Source organism: Saccopteryx bilineata, chromosome 2 (genome assembly GCF_036850765.1).
Source record: "Saccopteryx bilineata isolate mSacBil1 chromosome 2, mSacBil1_pri_phased_curated, whole genome shotgun sequence".
Classification (NCBI taxonomy): Eukaryota; Metazoa; Chordata; class Mammalia; order Chiroptera; family Emballonuridae; genus Saccopteryx; species Saccopteryx bilineata.
Window position 1 is genome coordinate 338,597,583 of NC_089491.1, and position 26,056 is coordinate 338,623,638.

Consider the following 26,056-nt stretch of genomic DNA (forward strand, 5'->3'; position numbering starts at 1 on the left):
ACCAAGATCACAGTGGGGTGCTATCTTGCAGTAGGAAATACTACAAAGGGGGAGCCACATACTTGTTCAGCTTTTAACAGAATGTAAGGAATAGGATCTCAGGGAGTAATTTGCTCTTCTTGGCCACAGCAGTCAATTCACAACTGTCTGCTGAGTACCTGCAGTGTTCTGGAAATTTCCTAGTGTAAAGTAGCAGGGCCCTTCACATGTAAGTCAAACATGAGAGGGCTTGTGTTTTTAGGAGCTGAACATAAATAAATTTTGTGTCATCTGTTTATTATATATCGATTATTGATTCTTGTCATTGGTTGAGGATCCTTTACTTTCTTCCCACTTCAATCTGCCTTCCTTCTTCTTTTATATTATGTCTTTATTATTTAGGGCTCAAAAAAAAAAAAGACACTGTAGCTTTTAATGGCGACCTCTGGAGAAGGCAGTGACCCCGGTGGCAAAGCCATGACCCAGCCCCTGGAGCAGGTGCTGGAGACCCGTTTGGCCCGCCGACGCCTGTCCCAGGCCCGCCACCGAGCCACCCTGACAAAGCTCTTCAGTGAGCTCCGGAAAGTTGTTTACCACCAGTCTGATTTCACAGCCTCGAAGGTATGAGGTCCTGAGTGTGTGCAGGGAAAGTTTCCACACGTGGAGGGACAATGGCGCAAGGTGGGGACTAGCGTGGAGATGCCACGCCCCCTGGTTGCGTCATCGATGGAGGGGCCGGGATGGGGCAGAGGCCAGCTTTGGACCCCTCGTGCTCTGTCTGCTGCTGTGTCTCTCTGCCTTGTGCTCCACTCCACACGGCTCTCAGTCCCTCCACTGAAATCAGCCCTTCCTCCCATGCCATCCCACAGCCCTGTGCTTCTTGCCTTTGTTAGCACTTACTGAATTTTTTTTGTGTTACAAGTAGTTGTTTCCTGCTTGTCTTCCCTGTTAGAATGTCAGCACCCCACAAGCAGGGGCTGTCTTGTCTGCTCTGCATCCCTAGACCCCACACACAGCTGTGTCCCCTTAGACATGCATGTCTGATGAATGTGTGTCGCTCCCGACAGGTTTCAGTGGTCAGTCAGCGACATACATACAGTACTTAGCGCTTCTCATTTTTGAATAATCTTGCAGTTATCATTCTGACTTTAGTAATATTAAAGGAAGGGAGGGAAAAAGAAAGGAAAAATGGAAGGGAGGAAGGGAGGGAGGGAGGATGGGAGGGAGGAATGATTGTGATTCTAATCTTGCAGAACAGGAAATTCAGAGTTCAAGTTGACACAGCATTTAAATTTCTAGATCAACTGGAATGTATGCATTTAGCAAATAAAAAGCATCATTAGAATAGCACAGTTAATATTAACCAGCCAGTCGTATGTCCACTGTGACAAGTGAGCTGAGGTTAGCGGAGAGCCCGTGCCCGCCTCCTGGGGCTGGTATTCGGTCAGACGGCCTCTGAGTCATTGCTCATCCCACCATCATGTAGTCCTTTGCCCTTTTCGTAGCCCTAGTAGTTGGCTGAATGCAACTTAATTGTTTCCAAATACTTTGGTGTTTTGGTGAGAACCATCTCCAGAATCCAAATTAAACGCCATACCTCCTGCACATCAGAACAAACTTCCTACCCTTTTTATGGACATCATGGAGGACTGGGACTGCACCCGGAGAGCGTGGCCTCAGACCCGGGAAGGGGCTCCCGTGTCCACAAAGGCAGTCTGTGCGGTGTGAGGCCAGCCTTTCAGTGTTGTCTGTCTCTGTCCTCCCTCAGTGGCAGGTTTTGAACAGGGCGAAGAATCATATTCTGGAACAAGAACAAATCTTGGATAATTTGCTGAAGGTGAAAGGTAACAGGTCCTACCTGCCACCCCCATCGCTGTCCCAGGGAAAGAGAAGGCTGGTTGGTTTTCCTATTGAAAACGGAGACATTGGGTAAAGCCAAGTGAACAAATGTCTACTGAGCACCTACTGTGTGCCAGGCACTGTGCTTGGGCCAGGGTTATGATGAGATGCACAGCCTGACCTCAGGGGTCGGCCACCTGGGGCAGCATGACACGGTTCCACTAGGGTGCTGTGGAAGGGTCCCGGATCTCATCTCGAGAGAGGACTAGACCAGTGTTTGCCAGAACCGGGCTCTCTTCCTTGGCACTCAGTTTGGCAGAGGGCTGCTGGGAGTTTGAGTTTAATGAGCTGGTTGGAGCTGAACACTGGAAGGGCTACTTTCAATGTCTTGACTGAGACCGGCCAGTCCAAGAAGCCCTTTCCTTTTCCTTCACCTCTGGGAGGAGGGGGGAAACTGGGCTCTTGAGTCCTTAACCCCAAAGCCCAGATGGGCTCAGGGACCACCCATGCTCCCTCTGGACCAGAAAGGCAGGAGATTCCACAGTTTTGTGACCTTCGTCTTCAACTCCCCAACAGAATCCTTCAGCCTGGAGGATGGGAATGCAAACAGCCTAGAGGAAGTCAAGAAGAAATACGTCAGCATGTTCTGCAGTGATGACGGGTAAGACCCCCAGCACCAGGAGAACTGGAACGTGCTGGTGTCCCTGTTCAAGGTCACAGAAGCCTCTCCCCCTCCAGAATTCAGAACAGCAGAAGAGGTTCTGCTCACCCGCTTAGAACCCTCTGTGTGCTGGACAGAATTATTTTCTGTTTTAATCTAATAACATGCCTTGGATTTTTCTGGTGACAAAAAAATCCATGCTTATTACAGGAAATGTCATAAATACAGAAAAGCCCCAAAAAGAAAATAAAAATACATGTAGGTTCGCCGCTCATGGAAAACCAATGTTCATTTCAAAGCACAGCCTTCTAGTTTTGTCATTTTCATTTTGCACATATTTTATAGAGAAATGAAATCGTAGTGTTTGTTTTGTGTTGTAGCTTTTAAACACTCCACTAGTGGACTTACTGAAGGGTGCCTATGGAAATAAGGGAAATCCAAATCTCAGCCTGTTTTCCAAGCTTCATAGGAGCCTAAGAAAAGCCAGCTTGGACTTCAGAGAGGTGTCATGGATGCTGACAGGGGAACCTCATTTACAACGTCACACTCAAACTTTGAAAGGCAGACTGATCTGAGAAATGTCTTTCTTTTTTTTTTTTGTATGTTTTCTGAAGCTGGAAACGGGGAGAGACAGTCAGACTCCCGCATGCGCCCGACCAGATCCACCAGGCACGCCCACCAGGGGTGAAGCTCTGCCCACCAGGGGGCGATGCTCTTCCCCTCCAGGGCGTCGCTCTACCGCGACCAGAGCCACTCTAGCGCCTGGGGCAGAGGCCAAGGAGCCATCCCCAGTGACCGGGCCATCTTTGCTCCAATGGAGCCTTGGCTGCGGGAGGGGAAGAGAGAGACAGAGAGGAAGGGGGGGGTGGAGGAGCAAATGGGCACTTCTCCTATGTGCCCTGGCCGGGAATTGAACCTGGGCCCCCCGCACGCCAGGCCGATGCTCTACCGCTGAGCCAACCGGCCAGGGCCGAGAAATCTCTTTCGTAAACTTCCATGATCTTATTTTATTTAACTCTTACACGACTGGGCTTTTCATGTGTACCATGCGGATACATTGTTTGCTGTGGTCTCAAGATGACATCACCCCTGTTCCACGTCTTCATCCTGCAGAGCAGCCTGGACTTTGGGAACGATGGCAGGGCCCATATCACCTCTGGTGGCCCTAGGGCACATCCAGCATGGTGAATATTCACATTGGCCTCTGATGAGACACAGGAACACAAGCAATTTTACTCGCTCTGAAAATGGGACCACCAACAGCTTGCTGTTTAGAAACTACCCAAAGCCCACGGAGATGAAATGATGTCTCCTACCATTTTGGGCAGGGCTACTGATGACTTATTTTCTTCTCTGTGCTCTTCTGTATTTTCCAAAAAAATTTAACAACAAAAATGCATTTTATCCTAACAGGAAATAATCAGGGAGAAAAGATACATTATTAAATGAAATTCATATTGTAGGACACAATCTCCTAAGATTACCTTCCATACACCATTTTGGTCGCAGAGGGGAGGGGGCAGGTGGTGTGAGTGTGCGTGTGTAGTGTGCGTGCATACATGACAGGGTGATTGTAGCCGAATTTTACAAATCTGACTGGGCCCCACCTTCCAGTCAGCTTGGGAGATGCTCTCAGTGAGGTAAATGTCTGCATTGACATTTCTCCAATGGTTACCAAGTGCTCCCCATCCCATGGATTACATAAGCCATTCTTTCCTTCCTGGTTGAAGATACGAACTTTATCACATACAATAAAGTCTTATCAATATTTGTATCGCTCGCCCATAGGAGAATGGTCACATTTCTTTTTCCCCCCAGTTTTATTCTTCAATTACAGTTTGGCTACATTTCTTTTAAAATAGTGTAACTAGGGAGGATTTTTCACTAGCAATATTATAAACCTATAATAATTGAAACCGGGCTACCAGCATAAGAATAGATTCATTATATTGTGTAGTTAGCATACCATAATGAGTTAATTAAATTACGAGTGACCTTAAGTGTCTTTGTTCAAGATCACTTGTATGTCCCCTTGCTGGGAACTTTCTGTACCTGTTCTTGCCCATTTTCCTGTGGGACTGGTGGTCTTTTTCTTATGTAATTGTAGAAGCTCTTTAGGTAGACTGAGACATTAGCTCCCTGTCTCGTTTATGACTTGCAAACAATCTTCCCTTGGTCATTTATTATTTTGCTTTTGATGATTTTGACAGTTCTATATATTTTCCAAGAGTGTGTTAAGAATTTTGGTGTCCATGTTCATGAGGGACACTAATCTGTAGTTTATTTGTTTCTGTTTTCTCCCCAGCCTGTTCCCAAATAATATTCATCCAAAGGAGTACGCCAACTTTTGCCCATTTGAGTCAGCCAGGAAGGATGCTGAGGAGGAAGAGGAGGAGGAAGAGGAGGAGGAGGAGGAAGAAGAAGAAGAAGAGAAGAAAGACCACAAAGAGGAGGAAAAGGAGGAGGAGGAGAAGGAAGTGGCACTGTTATATTCCCCAGTCACTTTGTCACCAGACCTCATGGAATTTGAGCGGTATGAACAGCTGAGAGGTGGCTGCGTGCACAGCTGGAGCACACGGGGGAAGGGGGTTAAGAGATGAGGGGACAAGGCTCTGGCTGGGGCGTGCAGCTGCCTCAGCATGCTCTTAGACCTGGCCCTAGTCATGGAAGCTGCAGAATTTCCATAGAAGGGGCCTGGAAGTGCAGTTGGCAGAAAAGCTCAAGAAATAGTCTTGAAGCCACACGTGCATAGCAATACGCTGTTACTTAGACCAGGTGTTTATTTGGGGTGCCTTTCGGGGGATGGTTGATGGGGACTATAGGGCTAAAGCCTCCCTCCTATACATACCCTGAAAAGTCTGTCTCAGGCAGCATTATACAGTGTGTCCGTAAAGTCATGGTGCACTTTTGACCGGTCACAGGAAAGCAACAAAAGACGATAGAAATGTGAAATCTGCACCAAATAAAAGGAAAACTCTCCCAGTTTCATACCTATTCAGTGGGCTCAAGCACAGATTTTTTAGGGCTCCTTAGGTAGTTATCCTGTATAGCCTCTACAGACTCGTCACTGACTGATGGCCTACCAGAACGGGGTTTCTCCACCAAACTGCCGGTTTCCTTCAACTGCTTATCCCACCGAGTAATGTTATTCCTATGTGGTAGTGCTTCGTTATAAACGCGCTGATATTCATGTTGCACTTTGGTCACAGATTCGAATTTAGCGAGCCACAGAACACACTGAACTTTCCTCTGTACTGTCCACATCTCGACTGGCATGGCCGTGGTCTGCTCTGCTGTATACACGGTGTTACGTCATCATCTGCGCATGCACACATGCTGCCATATCATCCTACAGAAACTGGGTTTTCCTTTTATTTGGTGCAGATTTCACATTTCTACCATCTTTTGTTGCTTTCCTGTGACTGGTCAAAAGTGCACCATGACTTTACGGACACATTGTATAAGAAAGATGGCAAATGGTTGGTTCAGACCCCCACTGCCACTTACTTTCCTCCACAGACTTGAGATGCTTGGCAGCCAGGTTGGCTTCGGGAGCGCTGGCTCAGTGGATGGAGGTTCCGTCCACACTAAGTCTGGCTCCCAGGCCTCAGAGTAAAGCAAGTGTCACATTCCGTCTGCACAGTCACAGCCCCGGGATTTTAAGCACTTCTCCCGTGGGGTGACAACCAGGCCTCTCATCTTCTCTACTCTGAGGCAGAGCTTCATGGGGTTGGGGGTGGGGGGACTGGGAGGGCGAGACGAAGGACCCTGAGGTAGAAACCTGTCATCCTGGCCCCCACGGTGGCTTCTGCTCTCCCAGGGTCAGGGGCCTGCAGAGACTAGTAAAGCTGAGCCACTTGAGTACCCCAGAGAGGTGGCCGGGCCTGTGGGCCGTGGACGACCCCACCCCGGAGTCCTGAGTCTCGGGCTTCAGATCGAGGAGATGGTGTTGTTTCTGTCCCAGCTATCTGAACTTCTACAAGCAGACAATGGACCATCTGACCAGGAGCGGGATGGTCTCCTCGCAGGAGGCGACACGCCCCGTCGTCTCTGCGGCCATTTCCCACCTGTGGCAGAACCTCTCAGAAGAGCAGAAGGCCCATCTCCTTCAGGCCTTGGCGCAAAAGCCCAGAGGCCTTCTGGGCCTCCAAGGGGCCACCCAGGAGCCATCCTGTTCTGAGGGCAGCACCAAGGACAGTGGCGTCGACAGCCAAGGGGCCAGCTGCTCCCTCGGCTCCACCCCAGAGGAGGTGAGCAGACAGACCCTTATGGTGGGGCGGTGTCACCCCAGGCCAGGAGACGCCAGGGATCTGCTTGGGATCACTTAGCAAGTTTGAGGTGCTGTTTGGATGCTGGCTCCCGAATGAAGTGAGTTTCTGATTTTCCTGACATCTCTGTAACCACACAGCGGGAGGATTGGAGAGATTAAGTCACTTGTCTGAGGTCACACAGCTTTGTGAGTGGCAGGGCTGGGGGTCTGCTCTACTGCAGCCTAATCCAGAGCCCCCTTGACCTCTGTAGTCAGCTGCCCTGGCCTGAAATGGCTTGATCGGCAACCCTGGGCTTAAACAGGCTGTCCCCTGGGGAGGTGTAACTGAGTCCTCCAGTAGCCTGCGCTGGGCACTGGCTCCTGTCTTCTTTGGAAAGAAGGGGCCACAGTCCCCAGTACTTCCCTCAGTTTGTTCTGGGTGGGCAAGAGCTCAGTATTCACCCCCTAGGAAGGTCACCGGCAGAGACCTTGCTTTCACCCTTCAGGGGTGAGGGGCAGAGAGACTGTCTTCCTACCCCTCTCCCCACAGCCGAGGGCAGGCATCAAACTGCCGTCATTTCTGACACACGAAGTTCTGCACTTTCTTTCAGCTCCTTTTTGAAGATGCCTTTGATGTGGCATGTTCCTTGGACAAAAGTGAGGTTCCAAGTACATCTAGCTCCAGGTGAGGATAGGGTGTGAGATGGTGTGTGTGTGTGTGTGTGTGTGTGCACGCACATGTATGCATGCATGTGTTTATACACACGTTAGCATGTGTACCTGTGTGCCTGCATGCGTGCATGTGTGTAACAGTATGTATGTGTGTGCACCCCTGCTGGGGTGTTTAGGAGCCTTTCCCCTGCAGCCCCTCAGAGGGGAGCATAATTCAGTAGTTCTCAGAGACCCGCTTTTTCCTGTGATTCAAAGTAACCTAGGTCCAAGATTTGCCACAGCTCTGGGAATGGTATTGTCTGGAGTTCTTCAGAGCAGAAAATTCTTCTATCCTGGCCCAAGGCTGAGACATAACAGGTTATCAACTCCATTCCAGTTCATGGTGCACTGTTTTCCCAGGACGGGATGGCCACGGGCAGCTTACAGCGAGGTGGCCATGGGCAGTCTGGTCGGAGAGGTGGGCAGAGGTCCTGGGCATGGAGACCCTGGGCCAGCATGAAAACAGGCCCCATGCCTGAAGCTGAGGGGAATCTCTGAGCTTTACAAGGGGGAAGCTGCTTGTCATCTGGTGTCAACAGACGGGAGAGGAGGGGAGAAGATGGCTGACCCCATGGGGTGAGAAGACACAAAACAAGCAGCAGCTTGACCAAATCTTACCACTGGGGTGTTTGCTCACAGAGCTAGTTTAGGGCTAAAATTCCTTTGCTACTTCGAAGAGCTGTGCTCTTACAGCCTGAAGATGCAGGCCTTTCAGTTACCTGTGCTTGTGTGTGGCTAAAAAGAAGCCTGAACATTTAGTTTTTCCACCTCAGGAGTGAGGGTGACATTCACATCCTCACGATCTCCACAAATAACTCCATTCTCCCCTGGGGCTGTGTGGCCACCGCTGTCCCTGCTAACCTGGCCACAAATCAACATCTGTCTTTCCCCTCCACCTGCTCCACCCCAGCCTAGACAGCCCTGCCCAAAATCTGCACAGGAATTTTGTGGGGTGACTCAAGCTCTTCTGAGCTCTGCGTGGAGTTGGGCTTCGCTGAAACTGGCTGGGGGCAGACATTCCGAGCCAGGCTTGGGCTGTGAAGACAACTTTGCTGAGAAATTGCTAAAGTGTACTTGGCAAACAATATTTGGAACTTCTTACTCCGCTGGTGGAACAGTGAAACAATCTATTTTAAAAATATTATTTTTTCTACTTTCCTGAGAAAAGGCAGGAGCGGCAGCCAGAGGGTTCCTAGCTGGCTGGGGACCTCATTCCACAGGTCAAAATGCCAGCTGTCCTGGCATGACTCACGGCTTCTTTGCTTCAGGCCCCTGGTTGTTGGGCTTCTCTCCTTGACCCAGGAAGGCAGCAAGAAAGGAGTCTGCAAAACAGGTCTTTTCTCTGCATCCTTGTTCCGGGAGACCTACAGGGTGGAGAAATCCGAAGGGACTAAACCAGGGGTCCCCAAACTACGGCCTGCGGGCCACATGCGGCCCCCTGAGGTCATTTATCCGGCCCCTGCCACACTTCTGGAAGGGGCACCTCTTTCATTGGTGGTCAGTGAGAGGAGCATAGTTCCCATTGAAATACTGGTCAGTTGGTTGATTTAAATTTACTTGTTCTTTATTTTAAATATTGTATTTCTTCCCGTTTTGTTTTTTTTACTTTAAAATAAGATCTGTGCAGTGTGCATAGGGATTTGTTCATAGTTTTTTTTATAGTCTGGCCCTCCAATGGTCTGAGGGACAGTGAACTGACCCCCTGTGTAAAAAGTTTGGGGACCCCTGGACTAAACTCAAGTGTGTGACGTTCCCAGGAGTGGACCAGAGTCGTAGGGCATCACTGTAGAGGTTGATTCTCAGGGAGCGAGGACATCTTGCTCCTTTGTTCCAGGGGTCACAGCTCAGGACACTAAGTTAGGACACAGGCGCCAGTCTCCCCATCATCTCGCTTTCCCCATGAGTTCCAGATATGACGTTGGGGCTGAGGCAGTGCAAACCTTTAGGAAGGGCCCCTGGCTATCTGACGATTCAGCTGGGTGTTTCAAAGTGCTTGATTCACATCATAATCCAGATCAGGCGGGGGTATAAGCAGAGGTCAACATGTGCTGTTTCTTCTTCCTCTCTGTTCTCAGTTCCATGCTCGCCAGCGCAAACCCAGAGAACCCAGAGGAGAAGTTTCAGCTCTACATGCAGATCATCGACTTCTTTAACGGCCTTTGCTGTGTTAACATGCAGCTGAATCAGGTAGATCAGAGTGGAGTACAGAAGGCCTCTGCCCGCCCACCCCCCTTAGGATCCTAAGAGAGCTCTTGAGGGGGAGCCCCCCTTTTTCTCTGGAAGCAGCTGCAGGGTGTTGCATTGGTGGTGTCATGGTCTAATTCACCATCCTCTATTGATGGGCATTTGAATAAAGCGGTAAGATTTCCCATCTCTCTTCTGGGATCCTGTAAAACTCCTGGGTGGGAAAGAAGCCAGTTCTACAATATCCAGGAAAAGCCTTTCTGGTGATCACAAAGTGAAATGGAAATGGGACCTCCCCCATTGCCCTCACTTCCTGGCCAGAAGCTGGAAGTACAGATGAAGCTGAAGAGGTGTGGGCAGACTAAGGGAGTGGGACTCGCCCAAGATGGTGGGATCTCCACATCCACCTGGGCCGGGAATCCTTAAATAAAAATCAATCCTCTTCCATCCTGTGTGTTGCAGGAGCCAGATGTCCCCATGGACGATGAGATGATGATGTTGCAGTGCATGGAGACCTTTGACGACGACGATTTGTAGTGGGAGGGAAGGCGATGGATGAAGTGGACAGTGTCCGATTCTGAATGCCGGCAGCTAAGGTTGCAGCTGCCTCGGCCTTCTGCGATATTTTGGATGAATTGTCCCAGAAGCATTTGATGGTTTTAGTTTCTGATGATTATAAAGTATGAAGAGCAGCATGGCTCCATGTTGGTCTTGCAACGCTGTTTGGTATGAGGGGCTGGCTGCAGCAGGACACACACCTGCTCCTCTTGTGTTGTGCTCCTAATCAGGATGAGGGGGTACCAGTGCAGCTGAGGCCCAGGCCACAGGCCTTCTAAGAAAATGACAGGCAGGACCTGTCTCTGGAGGTGCCATGATACTGGGTACTATCAGCACACTCTGGGTTCAGGTTGTTTTTCTGGTGGGTTCTGGAGAGTTCTAGAGACCCACCACTCATCCTGCCCGCTCTGGGAGCCCAGGAACAGTGTTGACTTCAACCGTGTGCTACAGGACAGCAGGGTAGAACCAGCTATAGCTGCTGCTTCTGGTGACAAAGACCCCTGAATGGAGTCCAAGCCAGGCCCTATAGTGTTATAAGTGCTTTCTGGACAAAGAGTGTGTAAGGTACCTGAGCAGGTATATTGGGTGTGATATGTGGTCAGACATTATTCCAGATGTTTCTATGAAGGAATTTTTTTTAGGTGAGATGAACATTTAAATTAGTAGATTCTAAGTAAAGCAGATTACTTGCCACAAAGTGGTGGGCCCTGTCCAATCAGTCAGAGAACTGATTGACCAACAGATTGATTTGCCCAGAAGAAGAGGGAATTCTGCCAGTGACACCCTCAGACACTTGAGCTGCAACTCCTCCTAGCCTACCAGGGTCTACCCTGCAGATTGAGAACTCACAGGGGTCCACTGCTTAAAGAATCTGTCTCTCTTCTGTGTGTGTGCATCACATATATGTATCAATATGTAAACATGTATCAATCACATATATGTATGTATACATGTATGTATACATGCATGTATGTGTATGTGTATACACACATACATCCTACTGGAGGCCCCTAACTAATCCCGAGTGTGCAGAGAGAACAGGTTCACCTGGCCCTTTACAGTTCACACATCACAGCAACACAGCAACCTCTACTGAAGGCCCCCAAATGCTTTGGCTGTTTCAGCTCCTGTCCACTCCTCAGCCGCTCTCTCTCCACTTACTGTCCCATGATGCAGGATCTGCCCCCAAGGACCCTCACTGGGGGTGTGCAGAGGCTACAGCTCCGTTGGCACTTGACTGTTCACAAACTGCAAAGGCACAGAGGGGAAGGGCCTGGAGGGGCCGGCAGGTCCATCTGTCTCTTTGGGGAGGAAGAGACCTGTCCTTTCAGCCAACGGCCCCATGTCCATCCCCATCTCCAACCTAAGCCTCTTCCTCCCAAGGCATCAAAATACTGCCAAGAACATGTGGACAGAGGGAGTTTCTGCAGGGACATCGAGCTACACTGGGGTTACACTAGAGATGGGAGGGCTATAGCCCAGCGCAAGGAGGCAGTGTGAGGCCAGGCCTCAGTGACTAAGTGACCAGAACAGCGCACTTGTCATGGTCTTCATCTAATGTTTGTTCGGCTCCTGGGTTGCACGGTGTTTGGGGAGTCGGAGGTGCGGCAGGCACTCCTGCACATGTGGAGAGAGCAGTGCATTCTGGGTTGCCGGAGGGTAGAGAGGGCTGTGGACGTGCGACGGAGAGGCGGACTCACATCCGGGTCTCAGGGGCCCCGTGCGGGCACTCTCCCGAGGAATTCTGGGAGCAGAGCGTGAGCTGGCTCACGCCCACCACTCCTGGCCCACCACGCTCCGTCTTGGGCCAGAAGGGCAGGTGCCGGGCGCAGGAGGACGGGCAGGACCTGGTGCCAACCCCACAGGGGAGGCCATAGATCTCCAAGACCTTCGTTGTCTCCTCAGACTCCTGGACTTGATTCCACGCCAGGAGGCCCCTTTCCTCCAGACTTCCTGGGAGAAGACAGTAAGCAGTCAAGATGGGGCCTGGATAGAGTAGATGAAGGTGGGCTGGAGGGAGCCCTGGTGCCCCTGCAGGCCATGAGATCCCCTCTCGGTGCCTTCCACCTGCCAACAGAGCCGCCAGCCCATCTCGTGAATCACAGCTCCGCTAGCTCATCAGCTCCCACTGTGGGGCTGACACGGGGCAGAGCCCCAGAGTAGGACCCTCTGTGAACCACTGTCCTCCAATCAGGAATGCTGGCCTTTCCACATTTTAATGTTTCTCAAATGCAGACACTTTTTTACACAGGAGAAGGAAAGAACTAAGCATAGAATACCCCAAAGCAGGTGCAGACATAGAGATCCTTTCCAGCCCTATAGAAAGGTCAACAAGGGAACATCGAAAGCCACCAGGGATGGTGGCTCCGAGCTCTCCACTGTCCACATCCCCACGCCCCCAGCACTTAGAGACCCCATTTGCTCATCATCATACTTATGACCTCGTATTGCAATGGACTGTTCTCTCATCTCTCTCCCTCATTAGCCTGTGGGTTTCTGGAAGACAGAGTTCAGTTTCAGGCCACCAGCATAAAGTGAGTATCGTTACAAAGTGACTTACAATATTTTTGCTGGTGGAGTTTGTTTTAAAATAATAATAATAATACCTGTGAAGCACAATAAAATGCAGTGCAGTAAAACAGGGTATGCCTGTCCATAGCACCTGGAACACAAGTGCTCAAGGAGATTTTTATTAAATATATGAATGAATGGATGGATGGATACTTGCATTCTTTCCCTCACCAGCTGGACTGCAGGCTCTAAGAGAGCTGGGGCTGTGTCTTTTTCTTTTTGCTTCTGGTGTATTTTCTCCAAAAAAACTGTATGTTAAAGTCCTAACCCCTGTACCTTAGAATGTGACTATATTTGGAGGCAGGATTGCATTTGGAGAAATGACTGAGTTAGAGAGGAGGGCTTCAGAGTGGGCCCTAATCTAATCTGATAGTGTCCTTATAAGACAGGGAAACTAGGACACATAGAGACACCAGGGATGCACATTCACTGAGGGAAGGGCAGGTGTGGACATAGCGAGAAGGCAGCCGTCTACAAGCCTAGGAGAGAGGTCTTAGGAGAAACCAACCCTGTCAACACCTTGATCTTGGATTTCTAGCTTCCAGACTATAAGAAATTACATTTCAGTTGGTTAAGCCCCAGACTGTGGTATTTTGTGAAGGTAGCAAGCTAATATAGACCCATACAACCCACTCAGACCCACTCAGACTGTGGCCAGCCCAACCTGGTAATCAGTGCTAGAGAAGCAAAATGAGTGGCCTGAATGCTGGCCATCTACCCAAACTACTAGCTTTACAGAGTGAATGTGAACCCTACCAGGGATGGTGTTGTCCAGGAAAAATCCCAGAAACCCACCGACGAACATGCCCGTAGTCAGCAGCACCTGGATGACCTGGTCCAGCTGGAGAATCCCTAGAGTGAAGATAAAAGTGACAAGGATTCCCAGGGATCAAGGGCCCTGCTGGCTCTGCCCCTGGAGTGGTCACAGTCCAGAGAATGTATGTATAGAATCACCTGTCTGGAGCCTCTCGGGGTTCTTGTTCACCCAGCTGGGAATGGCGAGCCCACAGTAGATGGAGAAGCCAAAGACAAAGAGGTTCCTGGATGAGTTCATGTCCACGTACTGTGGGAGAGAGCCCCCCATGGCAGCCCGGACCCATCAGCATCTTTGCTGCACACCAACCTAACACCCTCCCAAATGCCCCTCCCCTCCTATTGCCACCAGTGGTCTGAGGGGAGGGCACTGAACTCAGAGCAACACACCCTCTCAGGAGACAAGACAATCCCCAACTCCCACTGGAACTGAGTGGTTTGGATAATCTAATTCAAACTGATACGATTTCTGGTTTTTGGATGCTTCTAACTATTTCTTTCTTCCATTGGGGAGGGGGCCACTGGGACCAAGGATGCTCTTCTCCTTGCCTACCCCCACCCTGTTCCATTCATCTCAGTCCCCTGGCCTCCTTTCAAGACAGGAAATGCTGCTTCTTCCCCAAGGGTGCCCAGCTCACCTGAAGATTGGAAATCCCCACGGCGGAGATGACCCCAAACATCACGAGGAACATGCCTCCGATCACAGGGGTTGGGATAGTGGCAAACGCAGCCCCGATCTTCCCAAATATGCCCATCAGGAGCAGCACGCAGCCTGCAGCGACAATCACCATCCTGCTCCCCACCTACAGCACTCGGGGAGGGGAGGGGTCAGGATGAGATGCTCAGCACTAGTCGGGCCACACATCACAGAGGCCTCTGTCCTGCTTCCGGGACACCTGACATACGCTCTGCTCCAGGGAACATGCAGGAGCAGCACCTCCTCACTCCAAAGTAACCCCCTCTGCTCCCACACAGGATATGGGAAAGGATGAGGGTGTGACCAGGGGGCAGCTGAATATTCTAGTTTGGAGGTCTGACACTCAAACTTCAGAAAGTAAAAAATTTCCTCAGTGCCCACAAAGCCACTGATATTCTGCAATCTCCAGGAGGAACTTCCTGCCTAGCGAGTGGCCACAACCGGGGAGGGCGAGTGTGGCAAGCAGAATGATGGCCCCTCAAACCTGTGACTATGTTACCTTGCCTGGCACAGGGATTTTGCAGATGTGATGGCATTGAGGGGTTTTTTTTTCCCCTTAATATTTATTTATTTTTATTTATTTTTTATTTTTATTTCTTACAGAGACAGAGAGTGAGTCAGAGAGAGGGATAGACAGGGACAGACAGACAGGAATGGAGAGAGATGAGAAGCATCAATCATTAGTTTTTCATTGTGTGTTGCAACACCTTAGTTGTTCATTCATTGATTGCTTTCTCATATGTGCCTTGACTGCGGGCCTTCAGCAGACCAAGTAACCCCTTGCTGGAGCCAGCGACCTTGGGTTCAAGCTGGTGGGCTTTTGCTCAAACCAGATGAGCCCGCGCTCAAGCGGGCAACCTCGGGGTCTCGAACCTGGATCCTCTGCATCCCAGTCCGATGCTCTATCCACTGCACCACCGCCTGGTCAGGCACGCATTGAGGGTTTTGAGGTGGAAAGAATAGCCTGAGTTATCCAGAGTGGCCCGAAATAATCGCACACATCCTTATAAGCAGAGGCCCTTTGCTGGCCATAGTCAGAGGGCTGTGTGACCTTGGAAGAGAGGTTAGAGAGATGCAGCACTGCTGACTTAGAAGATGGAGGATGGGGCCTGTAGCCAAGGAATGTGGGCAGCCTCTGGCTAGTGGGAGAGCGAGGAGATGGCTTTGCCTCTGGGGCCTCCAGATAGGAATACAACCCTACCAATACCTTTGTTTTAGCCCCATGAGACCCATGACATCAGATTTCTGACCTTCAGATCAAAAAAATTCTAATTTTGGGTTGTTTGATGTCACTAAGTTTGTGCTAAGTTTGATGCCACTAAGCAGAAATAGGTAACTAATACATTGGGTGACAGATTTTGGCACCCTGCTTGCCCCCACTAGCCATCAGCAGCAGCCTTACCCTGGTGATGCCCAGTGCCCCGACATTCTCACTGTAGGAGGTGGTGCCATTTCCTGTCCCCCAGGCCCCTGCCACCAGGCAGCCGAGGCCCTCAATGCCAATGCCTCGGTTAATGGCATGCTTCGGTGGGGGTGGGGCCCCCACCAGCCGGGCACAGGCATAATAATCGCCTACTGATTCCACCATCGATGAGATCACCCCGGCGATGATCCCGAAGACCCCAGCCAGGCTGACGGTGGGGAGGCCCCACTGGCCTGAAAATGCAATGCAAAGGGAATATTAATCCAGATGATAACAGGCTGCTGAACCCTAAATATGTAGTACCTTTGCCAGAAGGGGTCTCTGTGAGGTTTAAAAGACAGGGTAGCATGTCTCCAATGCCACCACCGTCCAGAAGCTTTGCCTCAGACTCATGCTCTATCATTCCTCCTTGAGGGTGGGTCAGACGCTCTGACCTTGAGGTCACCATGCACAAAAAGAGCCAGCGATGGAGTGTCTTCCCAGAAAGACCTTGAAGCATTTGGAAGATGAGATTCTTACTCAGGGAGACCCTAGCTCCTCAGTCCATAGGCCAGGCAGCCCTTCCTGGAACTGGGTTATTTATACAGCCAAGAATTACGGAAAAAAGAGCCCAGAGGTGGCCTAAGGGATGACCTTGAACTTGTCTCCCCAGAAATGGTTTCATCAGTCCCAGGCTTCCCTTGTGTGGGATCTATCACGTCCAGGAGGAGACCCAAAGGTCCAGCTGGGAAGTAGACCTCTCTGTCCTCAAATGAAGGGTGCCTCACATTCTCACTGTAAGAAGGGGTACCATTCGCTGTCTCTAAAAGATTCTTAGGACAACCCAGGGTTCTCCTTCTTCTCTTAGGGGTCTGATATAGACTCCCTAGGACTTGGCCCTCATGGTCAGGTTCCTTAAAGAAAAACCCAACTCCAGCCCTATTCAGGTCTCCATCCTGTGCCCTGGACCCTGTGGGCAATCCTGGGAAACATGCCCCAGGCCAGAGGGTCCCCATCTTCTCATTACCTGGGTAAGGGAAGCGAAACCAAGGGGCTTGGCTCAGGACATCGCCTTTGGTGTCGGTGCGGGCCAGGTACCCATAGGCTGTGGGGGCCGAGGGGAGGGTGTTAGTCACTGTGAGCACGAAGCAGAGGAGCCAGGAGATGCAGAGCGCCAGCAGCACCTGCCAGAGGAAGCCACTTTTCACCACCAGGCTGCCCAGTCCTGGCCCATCCCTCCCCCAGGGCCATTCCAGGGACAACAGAAATCTGGTCTGTTGTGGATAATTAGCACATTAAAGGAACATAGAAAATAACCAATGGGGAGCCCTTGTGTCAAACAGAAGCAGAACATCTAGTAAAGTGGGCACTTATTACATAGTCTGCCTCAGTTTCTACTGTTTGCTGGTCACGTGACTTTGGATCAAATTTTCTGAGACTCGGTTTCCTCATCTGTACAAAGGAACTACAATTACTGCTCTGTAGAGCCTGAAGCAGGATTTCTTACAGCAGGGTCCCCAGGTACATGATTTTTAATCTCTGGTGGCTGAATCCCAGACATCTGTACTTTTAGTACTGCCCCCAAGTGATTTGTATGCACACTAAATTTTACAACCACTGGCCCAGAGGGTTGTTGAAGGACCAATGAGATCATTACGTGGAAGCATTTTCTTACATTGTGAGATGGGTTCCACAGGTCAGTTAAACCTGGAAACATACATGTGATTGACAGCTACACATACACGAGAGTGTGGTGCAAATTCAACAGAGAAGGCTCTGAAAAGGGAGAGACCATCATCCTCACAGGGCCCTTGGATTACCCATGAGCCACTGAGAAAGAACCCGATCTAAGCATTGTGGCCCTTAGATTTATAAAATTAGCAGTGAGCTTTGGCTGTCTCCCCAGTATCTGGCCATGAGGATGGCCCAGGGAACCTGAGAAGGCTGTCTGTCCTCACTGGTGCCCAGATCAGCAACCTCAGGCTGGGTTCTCTGCTTCTGGGAAGGAAGCATTGAAGGAAGAGCTGGACGGCATTACCTCAATGGTCAGGGAGCATTCCCACAGACCACAGGTGCATTAAGGTTGGTCACAGAGGAGAGGCTGCTGTAGATGGGGGAGCATTGGATTTGGATACCATCTGGGAGTGCAGGAGGCTTCCCCTTACTCTCCAGGTGAGTCAACTAAGAATGGAAGAGGGTGGGGAGTGCTTCTTACAGGAAAGACCTGGAACAGGTAGAACTTAGAGGTATGACACTTCTTCTGTCGTCTACAAACGGGCACAGGCACCGCGATGTTTCTCAGGTACTCAGAAAACAGCACAATGAGGAAGATGGTCCTGAAACAGAAACAAACCACACCCAACCTGGCGAGCGGGGAGGGTCTAGGACACTGAGCCACCATGAGCGGCAGTGGCTGCCCTGGCGGTCCCCCTGGGGGGCTCACTTTCCTTAGGGGTGGCACTGAATTGATCCAGCAGTTGGAGCCAATGAGGCCAGGCCTGAGACCACCCTCTCTCCTGTGTCATTCTGCAGGTCCTTGGGGTCAGGCCACAATGGGCCAAGTGAATGACAGTGTCCTGTGTCATCTTCAAGTCCCTTCAAGGCTCTGTTTAAATGTTTAAGGCCTCTTTTCTCCAGGAAGCCTTCCTGATGCCAGGAAGCTGGCTGTCACCACCTCTCCCCTGAACATGCACAACATTCTAGCTCTCATCACTGTGTCCTGGTGTCACAGTCTTCTCTCTCTGAGACTGAAATAGGCCAAAGAGCTGAGACCATGTCTTTGTATCTTTCCCAGGTGGCAGAGGTTTACAAGCATTTGCTCAATGAAAACCTAGTAGGCGCGGGGGTAGGGGGGGGTGACGGCTGGTCATATCAACTTATTGTGAACCCTACACTAAGTATTCTTCTGTATTGCCTGTGGTTAACTCATTGTCTCTATGTACTACTGATGTAATAAATGGTAGCAATAATAAATTATAAGTAGCAATTTCACTGTTTTTCAAGGCATCATAATGTTTACAAAAGTATCTACAAACCAGAGAGTTGGCCAATATCTGGGATTCTTATTATTCTTACTGGGTAATCTTCCACCAAAGAGACGTTAGATGGCACTCCCTCCCCAGAGAAGACTTACATGGCAGAGATCCCCCAGTGGATCCCGGCATCATTGCCCGCAGAATCAAAGAGAGGCAGGGCCACCAGGGAGATGGTTGGAGCAATGGTCAAGGGGCCAATGAAGCGCATGAGATAGCCAATGAGTCCTGAGAAGCCCACCAGCATCTGGACACAGGATGCGACCATGATGGCACCCTGCAACTGGAGAGACCGTGCAACTCAGACATCCCGAAGCCTGCAGCAGGATGGTGGGCCTCGGCCCAGCCCAGGCCACTACATCTAGTCACCCCTAGGTGCTACATGCAGAGGCAGTGCAGAGGCAAAGCTGTACCCCAAAAGAACGAACGAATGCAAGGAGAGCTCTGAACTCCCTCCTCTCTCTAGTTCTGGACTACCTGTTGGACATCCTCACCTAACACGAACTTTCTCAGAAACTGGCCTTTTCAAAAGCATTTGTTGATCACAGTGATGATGATGATGATGATGATGATGATGATGATGATGACTCAATGTTAGCATCACTCAGAAGTGCACTGAACATCTTTTCTTTTTCTCTGTGTTCCTATTTCTATTGCAGGACTTAGCAATTTTTATTTTCCTGGAAAGGACCACATAGTGAATATTTTAGACTTTGCAGGCCCTATGGGCTCAGTCAAAATTTTTCCAGAAAGCATGGGAACAAATAAGCCTGAGTTTCAATAAAACTTCACTGATAGGCTCTGAAATTTGAATTTCATGTCATTTTGACATGTCGTGAAATATTATTCTGCATTTGATTTTTTTTTCCAACCACTTACAATGTAAAGCCATTTTTAACTTGTGGGCTGTAGTTTGCCAACCCCTGACCCATTGGTCTGATTGTGTTTCATTTACTGCTTTTATTGTTTTTATTTTACTTGTCTGGGTGTTATACATTTTATTTTATCCCTGATAATTTCCCTTACCTTGAAGTCTGCTCTCTCTGAAAGTAATACAGTGACTCCTACTTTCTTTTGATTAGTGTTAGCATGCTATATTTTTCTCCATATATTTACATTTATCTATATGTATCTTCATATTTAAAGTGGATTTCTTGTGGACAACATAGAGTTAGGTCTTATTTTTCGATCCTCTCTGACAATCATTCTCTCAATTGGTACATTTCGACCACTGATGTTCAAAGTGATTATGATGTAGTCAAATTAACACCTACCATATTCATTACTATTTTCTATTTTTTAATTTATTTAATTATTATTTTTTTTATTTTTCTGAAGTGAGAAGCAGGGAGGCAGAGAGAGACTTTTGTATATGCCCGATTGGGATCCACCCAGCATGCCCACTAGGGGGTGAAGCTCTGCCCATCTGGGGCGTTGCTCCATTGCAACCGGAGCCATTCTAGCACCTGAAGCAGAGGCCACAGAGCCATCCTCAGCACCCGGGCCAACTTTGCTCCAATGGAGCCTTGGCTGCGGAAGGGGAAGAGAGAGATAGAGGGAAAGGAGAGGGAAAAGGTTGGAGAAGCAGATAGGTGCTTCTCTTGTGTGCCCTGGCTGGGAATCAAACCCCGGAGTTCCATATGCTGGGCTGATGCTCTACTCTACCACTGAGCCAACTGGTCAGGGCTCCTCATTACCATTTTCTAATTATTGCCTTCATTCTTTGTTTCAATTTTTGTCTTCTACTCTTTTTCTGCCTTTTGTGGTTTTAATTGAGAATTTTATGTGATTTCATTTTATTTCCTTTTTTAGCATTTTCTCTTCTTTTTAAACCTTTTTTTTTGTTTGTAGTGGTTGCCCTAGAGTGTATAATATACATTTACAGATAATCCAAGTCCATTTTCAAATGATATTATACCACCATGGGTAGTGTGAGTACCTTATAATGATAAAATGATTCTAATTTATCCTATTTGTTGCTGCCATTCATTTCACTTAGCATTCATATAAATATACCCATAAAAACTACCATGACACAGGAAAGTGATGTTAAAATTGGTTTAACACATTGAAAACTTAACTTGCCACCTTTGCCCAGTTTTCTACCCTTTTTTGCTACCACTATTTCCTTGAAATAGAATCATTTTTCAGTTTTACTTCTCCATTACTTCTCACATCCCAGTAAGTCATGACATTCCGATTGGTCCTGTAGTCATGCCACTTTTATCTGAGGCTAGTATTTGATGTACAGGTGATCCGCTGACCATCAGCAGTTTTGAGACTTGAAATGTGGGTAGACAAATATAATTCAGGGAACCATGGAGAATCTACCTTCACTTCCAACCGCCTGGCACAGAGTAAGTAAAATTAATCAATCAATCCCTTATTAAAATGAGGTTGAAATTTGTAAGAACGTCTTTTTGTTTATAGCATTGGTGAAAAACATTGGACCAGTAGATGGAGATAAAGTACCAGACACCAGACTTGGGTTTGGGCTCATTGTATTGAATACGTGGAAAAGATAGTAGAGTCTACTGTCTTACACCTCGGTGAGCGGAAACCCGATCCTGAGCCCTGTGCTTCAGAGCAGGGGTTGGCAGGACAGTAAATACTTCAGGTTTTGTGGGCCATATGAGGGTTCTGTTCTATATCCTCTTTTTTTTTTTTTTTTTTTTTTACAGAGGCAGAGATAGACAGGGACAGACAGACAGGAACGGAGAGAGATGAGAAGCATCAATCATCAGTTTCTCGTTGCGCGTTGCGACTTCTTAGTTGTTCATTGATCGCTTTCTCACATGTGCCTTGACTGGGGGCCTTCAGCAGACCGAGTAACCCCTTGCTGGAGCCAGCGACCTTGGGTCTAAGCTGGTGAGCTCTTTGCTCAAGCCAGATGAGCCCGCGCTCAAGCTGGTGAGCTCGAGGTCTCGAACCTGGGTCCTTCCGCATCCCAGTCCGACGCTTTATCCACTGTGCCACCACCTGGTCAGGCCTATATCCTCTTTTTAAAACAACCTTTTAAGTGTAAAAACCATTCTTAATTTGTGGGTAGTTTTAAAAACAAACAAACAAACAAAATAGACCACAGTCTGGATTTGGTCCAAAAGTCACAGTTTGCTGACTCCTGCTTTAGAAGACTCCATATATCATAAACACAAAATTAGATAGTAAATGTATTAAAGAAAATATGAGTGTCCCTGTTACTTGGGATCCTAAGCTCAGTGCAGGGACAGCATGACCCATATCTCTAAACATCCTCTCTGGATACTAAGACTATTCAGGTCACAGGGGAATTATTTTCCATAACTCCTGCCCAGTGTCCTTAGAACACAAGGTAACTCCTTCTGAATGTGACAGAGGTTTGTGTTATAGCAAAGCTGGAGGCAGACACTTCATTAGAACACAGGAGACAATGGAGCCACAGAAGTAATTAGGGAAGAGAAGAGCCAAATTAATTTGCCAGATCTTTCTTCTTGGATAGTATTAAGGCAAGAGATTCTCACAAAAGAAATTCGAGTCCTCAGTAGTCTGAGTAAAATGGGAAATCCTTTTAAGATTTTATTTATTGACTTTAGAGAGAGAGAAAGGCAGGGGAGGAGCAGGAAGCATCAACTTTGGTATGTGCATTGACCAGGCAAGCCCAGGGTTTTGAACCCATGGCCTCAGCATTCCAGGTTGATGCCTTATCAACTGTACCACCAGAGGTCAGGCAGGAATCCTGCTTCTTGTTCTATGCTTAATTTAATTTGGATCTACCGAGGCCAAGTATAGGCATCTTGGGGAAAGCAAAAATGACAAATAGAAAAAAACAAACAAATGAACAATACCGTACACACCACCTGTGTTCTGTGATTCATTACCAAAGGGCATCCTGATTTGGAAAAGGTAGCACAACACATGGCATTCTGAGAGTGGCTAGTCAACACACAGCATTGGCCAATCAGCACACAGCATGGGCCAATCAACACACAGAATTCTAAGATTGTGTGTCAACACACACAACTGTAAGATTGACCAAATCCAGGGCCTGTCAGCTTGACAAAGAAAATTCTTAAAAATATCTTGGTCTGGGCCCTGGCCAGTTGGCTCAGCGGTAGAGCGTCGGCCTAGCGTGCGGAGGACCCGGGTTCGATTCCCGGCCAGGGCACATAGGAGAAGCGCCCATTTGCTTCTCCACCCCTCCGCTGCGCCTTCCTCTCTGTCTCTCTCTTCCCCTCCCGCAGCCAAGGCTCCATTGGAGCAAAGATGGCCCGGGCGCTGGGGATGGCTCTGTGGCCTCTGCCCCAGGCGCTAGAGTGGCTCTGGTCGCAACATGGCGACACCCAGGAGGGTCGCAACATGGCGACGCCCAGGATGGGCAGAGCATCGCCCCCTGGTGGGCAGAGCGTCGCCCCTGGTGGGCGTGCCGGGTGGATCCCGGTCGGGCGCATGCAGGAGTCTGTCTGACTGTCTCTCCCTGTTTCCAGCTTCAGAAAAATGGAAAGAAAAAAAAAATATATCTTGGTCTGGAACTGCAAGTAACTGTGCTTTAAAGAATAAATAGCCCTGTTAACTCAGGGTCCACCCTGGGATTAAAAGGAAGCACAAGCTGTTGTTGAGATTATTAAAGCACAGCAAGCCCAGGTAATCAGAGCGTAAGCATGTGCAAAAAGGCTGTTTTTCTGTTTCCACTTATGGGCCAGATCGGAAAGTCTGGTGTGTTCAGGATGCATCCTATGCAATGAAGAGGATCCAGTGACAACATACTTATTAGATCATTTGAAAGTACCTCAGAGAGGGACACTCAGGAGGGTTTAACAGTGTTATTTTTGCAGCCCACTATCTGAAGGATAGCAGAGAAGGATTCAAAATATTCTCTTTCAATCGGAGCAAGGAAATGGGCTAGAAGGGAGCCCAGCGGGGGAAAAGGAAGATGGTGGCAGGAAGAACTGGAGTCATTTAACAAATTACTGGATTAAATGATGCTACTCTTGCCCTTTACATTTAAAAGAAGTTGAAAATAATAAAATTATTTCTTAGCAGTATTTCAAGATACATCTTCAGTCTGAGATAAGGGGTGCTGGCATCAGAGTTAGTTCTACTAAACTGAAAGACATCTAATAAAACTGGACCTGAGTATACAGGGCTGTACTTAATGGACAACAAGGAGTGAACATTGTGAATATAACTGGCACATTAGGACATGGTCTTTTGCTTGAACTTTTCTATAAGATTAAGATGGTTCATGGATGAATTATGAGTTCACAGGGGAGAAAAAATGAAACTGGAGCAATATTATCAAACATACAGCAGTAGTGGTGTGCACTGAAATGTTTTGTTGACTCTATTCCTTCTCGTTGGCCAAATATGGGTAAGAATAGGAATCTTGTACGATGTCCCCTCTTCTGACTTTCCTTCTCCTTTATGTTTCAAATACAGATGATGTGACTGTTGTCACAGTCATGGGGCTATGAGGATACTGAACATGGATTGGGGTGGGCTGCAGCATGATACCCCAGCTGATCTAAGTCTTGCTAGCTCAGCTCCAAGGGATATACAAGGAACAGACTCTTCTCTGAGTTCAGGAATGTCCTTGGTCCGGTTCTAGTGAGCCTGGGGAAGCAGTGCTGAAGGCAGTAAGTGGGGGTTATATTCAGGTTTGAACAAACTTTGTACTGGAATCCCATTATTGTCTGGTGCTTGGGTAAGTCTGCCCTTGCTCTAGAGGAGGCAGTCCCTGGCTCAGCTTTAAGCCTAGGTGTTAAGGGTCAGCAGGGATGGAGATGGTTGGGCTTCCTAGAGATCTCAAGTGACTTTTATTCTCTCATATACCTCACCCACAAGCCACCAGTGCCCCTTCAACCCCCACACCGGGTGAGGATATTGAGGCCTGGGAGCTACCAAGTCTGTGGTCTCTGTGGGTGTGGCAGAAGTCTGCCAAGAATCCTCAGTGTGCTGCCTTCCTTATCTATTGCTTAGACAAGAGCCTGGAGCCTGACCGGTGGTGGCGCAGTGGATAGAGCATCCATCCGGAATGCTGAGGTCCCAGTTCACAGCTGTGAGGTTGCTGGCTTGAGTGCGGGCTCACCAGCTTGAGTGTGGGATCACCGACATGATCCTAAGATTGCTGGTTTGAGCCCAGTAGTCGTGGGCTTGAGCAAGGGGTCACTGGCTCAGCTTGAGCTCCCCGGTTAAGGCCCATATGAGAAAAAAATCAATAAGCAACTAAAGTGAAGCAACTATAAGTTGATGCTTCTCATTCCCTCCCTTCCCCCCCCTCTCCCTTCCAGTCTCTCTCTCTCTAAAATAATAAATAAATTGATCAATTAATTAATTAATTAATTAAAAAAAAGAAGAACCTAGAGCATGGTCAACTTCAGAGTCTACTTTAATATCAACAGTTCCTTTCCTTTGATGATACAAATAAATTAAGCAAGGGTCAGGTTTCACAGTAGGTGAGCACAGGGGCACACTGTCCAAAGTGGGCAGACTAAGCAGACAGTACCCACTAACAGAATGGCACTGAGCCAGGCCTGGTCCTCCATGTTGGTTTGCTCCTTACTCTGAGCCTACTATGGATATCTTTAGTGTGGCACCTGCGCATCTATGAAAAACTTGTAGCAGAACGTCTGGAAAACTCTAAGTGCTTAGTAACCACGATCTACTGCTACTATCATCATCCTCACCACCACCACCACCACCACCACCACCACCACCACCATCATCATCATCATCACTGTAATGTGTTTCTCTCCTCTTTGCTGTCCTAGCACTTAGCACAACCCTTGGCATCAACAATGACATTTGATGACAATACAAAACAAGAGTACTACCTGCTGCCCTCTGCCTTCTGAGACTGGCAAGGGAAATGCTTGTGCTCTTCTTCCCCCTTGAAATATTTGAGTGTTTCCAAGTAAACCTCACTTCCCTCTCCATCTTTCCTACCCTGGCTGCCCCAATCCCTCTTTTCTCATCATCCTGTTTGATTTTCTTCATTGCACTTAGAACCCTCTGAATTCCCCCCTTTTAATTTACTTATTGGAATAGTTTTGTCCCTCCCTTCCATCCTGTTCTGCACATCCACACACTAGGACGTTCGGTCCTCGTCTTTCTTAACGCCCAGGTGAGTTGCCTAGTGGTGAGTTGAACGATGAATGTTGAACAAGCGAATTAACACAGTACCCACCCGACCTCGTATTCCATTACCTCTCGGATTCTCTTCTGCCATTCCTGGGTGAATTCAGGAGAGCTGGTATTCACCTGGCTGGCATTGAGTGTCCACTCGGGACACTTCCAGGTAGGAAGGGAGAGCATGGACAGGGAAGGTGCCAAAAAAGCAAATGTCCCTCCCTGGAGAATGGGCAGCCTGGAGGAGGGAAAGCAT

General features: G+C 48.6%; 2 protein-coding genes across 5 annotated transcripts in view; one reads left to right on the forward strand and one right to left on the reverse strand.

Annotated features, from left to right (window-relative positions):
* The first annotated feature begins 414 nt into the window (after window positions 1–414).
* Window positions 415–10,174, forward strand: STRA8 (stimulated by retinoic acid 8). 2 transcript variants are annotated; one of them, XM_066262352.1, is made up of 9 exons: window positions 415–600; window positions 1,748–1,823; window positions 2,395–2,479; window positions 2,792–2,795; window positions 3,351–3,373; window positions 6,444–6,729; window positions 7,340–7,413; window positions 9,515–9,626; window positions 10,086–10,174. In XM_066262352.1, exons 1-9 carry the CDS (start codon window positions 415–417, stop codon window positions 10,158–10,160), a joined length of 921 nt encoding a protein of 306 aa, XP_066118449.1. In that variant the 3' UTR covers window positions 10,161–10,174. The 2 variants fall into 2 exon arrangements, with proteins under 2 accessions (XP_066118449.1, XP_066118448.1); XM_066262351.1 differs by lacking the exons at window positions 2,792–2,795; window positions 3,351–3,373 and adding an exon at window positions 4,785–5,012.
* An 84-nt stretch (window positions 10,175–10,258) lies between these two features.
* Window positions 10,259–26,056, reverse strand: part of LOC136326431 (solute carrier family 23 member 1-like) — a 28,060-nt gene continuing 12,262 nt past the window's right edge. For all 3 annotated transcript variants that reach the window (XM_066262350.1, XM_066262347.1, XM_066262349.1), the window contains 9 exons: window positions 25,879–26,038; window positions 18,798–18,979; window positions 17,880–18,000; window positions 16,692–16,848; window positions 15,665–15,918; window positions 14,204–14,368; window positions 13,707–13,815; window positions 13,509–13,604; window positions 10,259–12,134 (listed from right to left, as the gene is read on the reverse strand). In XM_066262350.1, the coding sequence (XP_066118447.1) occupies window positions 11,878–12,134; window positions 13,509–13,604; window positions 13,707–13,815; window positions 14,204–14,368; window positions 15,665–15,918; window positions 16,692–16,848; window positions 17,880–18,000; window positions 18,798–18,979; window positions 25,879–26,038 (1,501 nt within the window). In that variant the 3' untranslated portion in view covers window positions 10,259–11,877. The remainder of the gene's footprint in view (window positions 12,135–13,508; window positions 13,605–13,706; window positions 13,816–14,203; window positions 14,369–15,664; window positions 15,919–16,691; window positions 16,849–17,879; window positions 18,001–18,797; window positions 18,980–25,878; window positions 26,039–26,056) is intronic.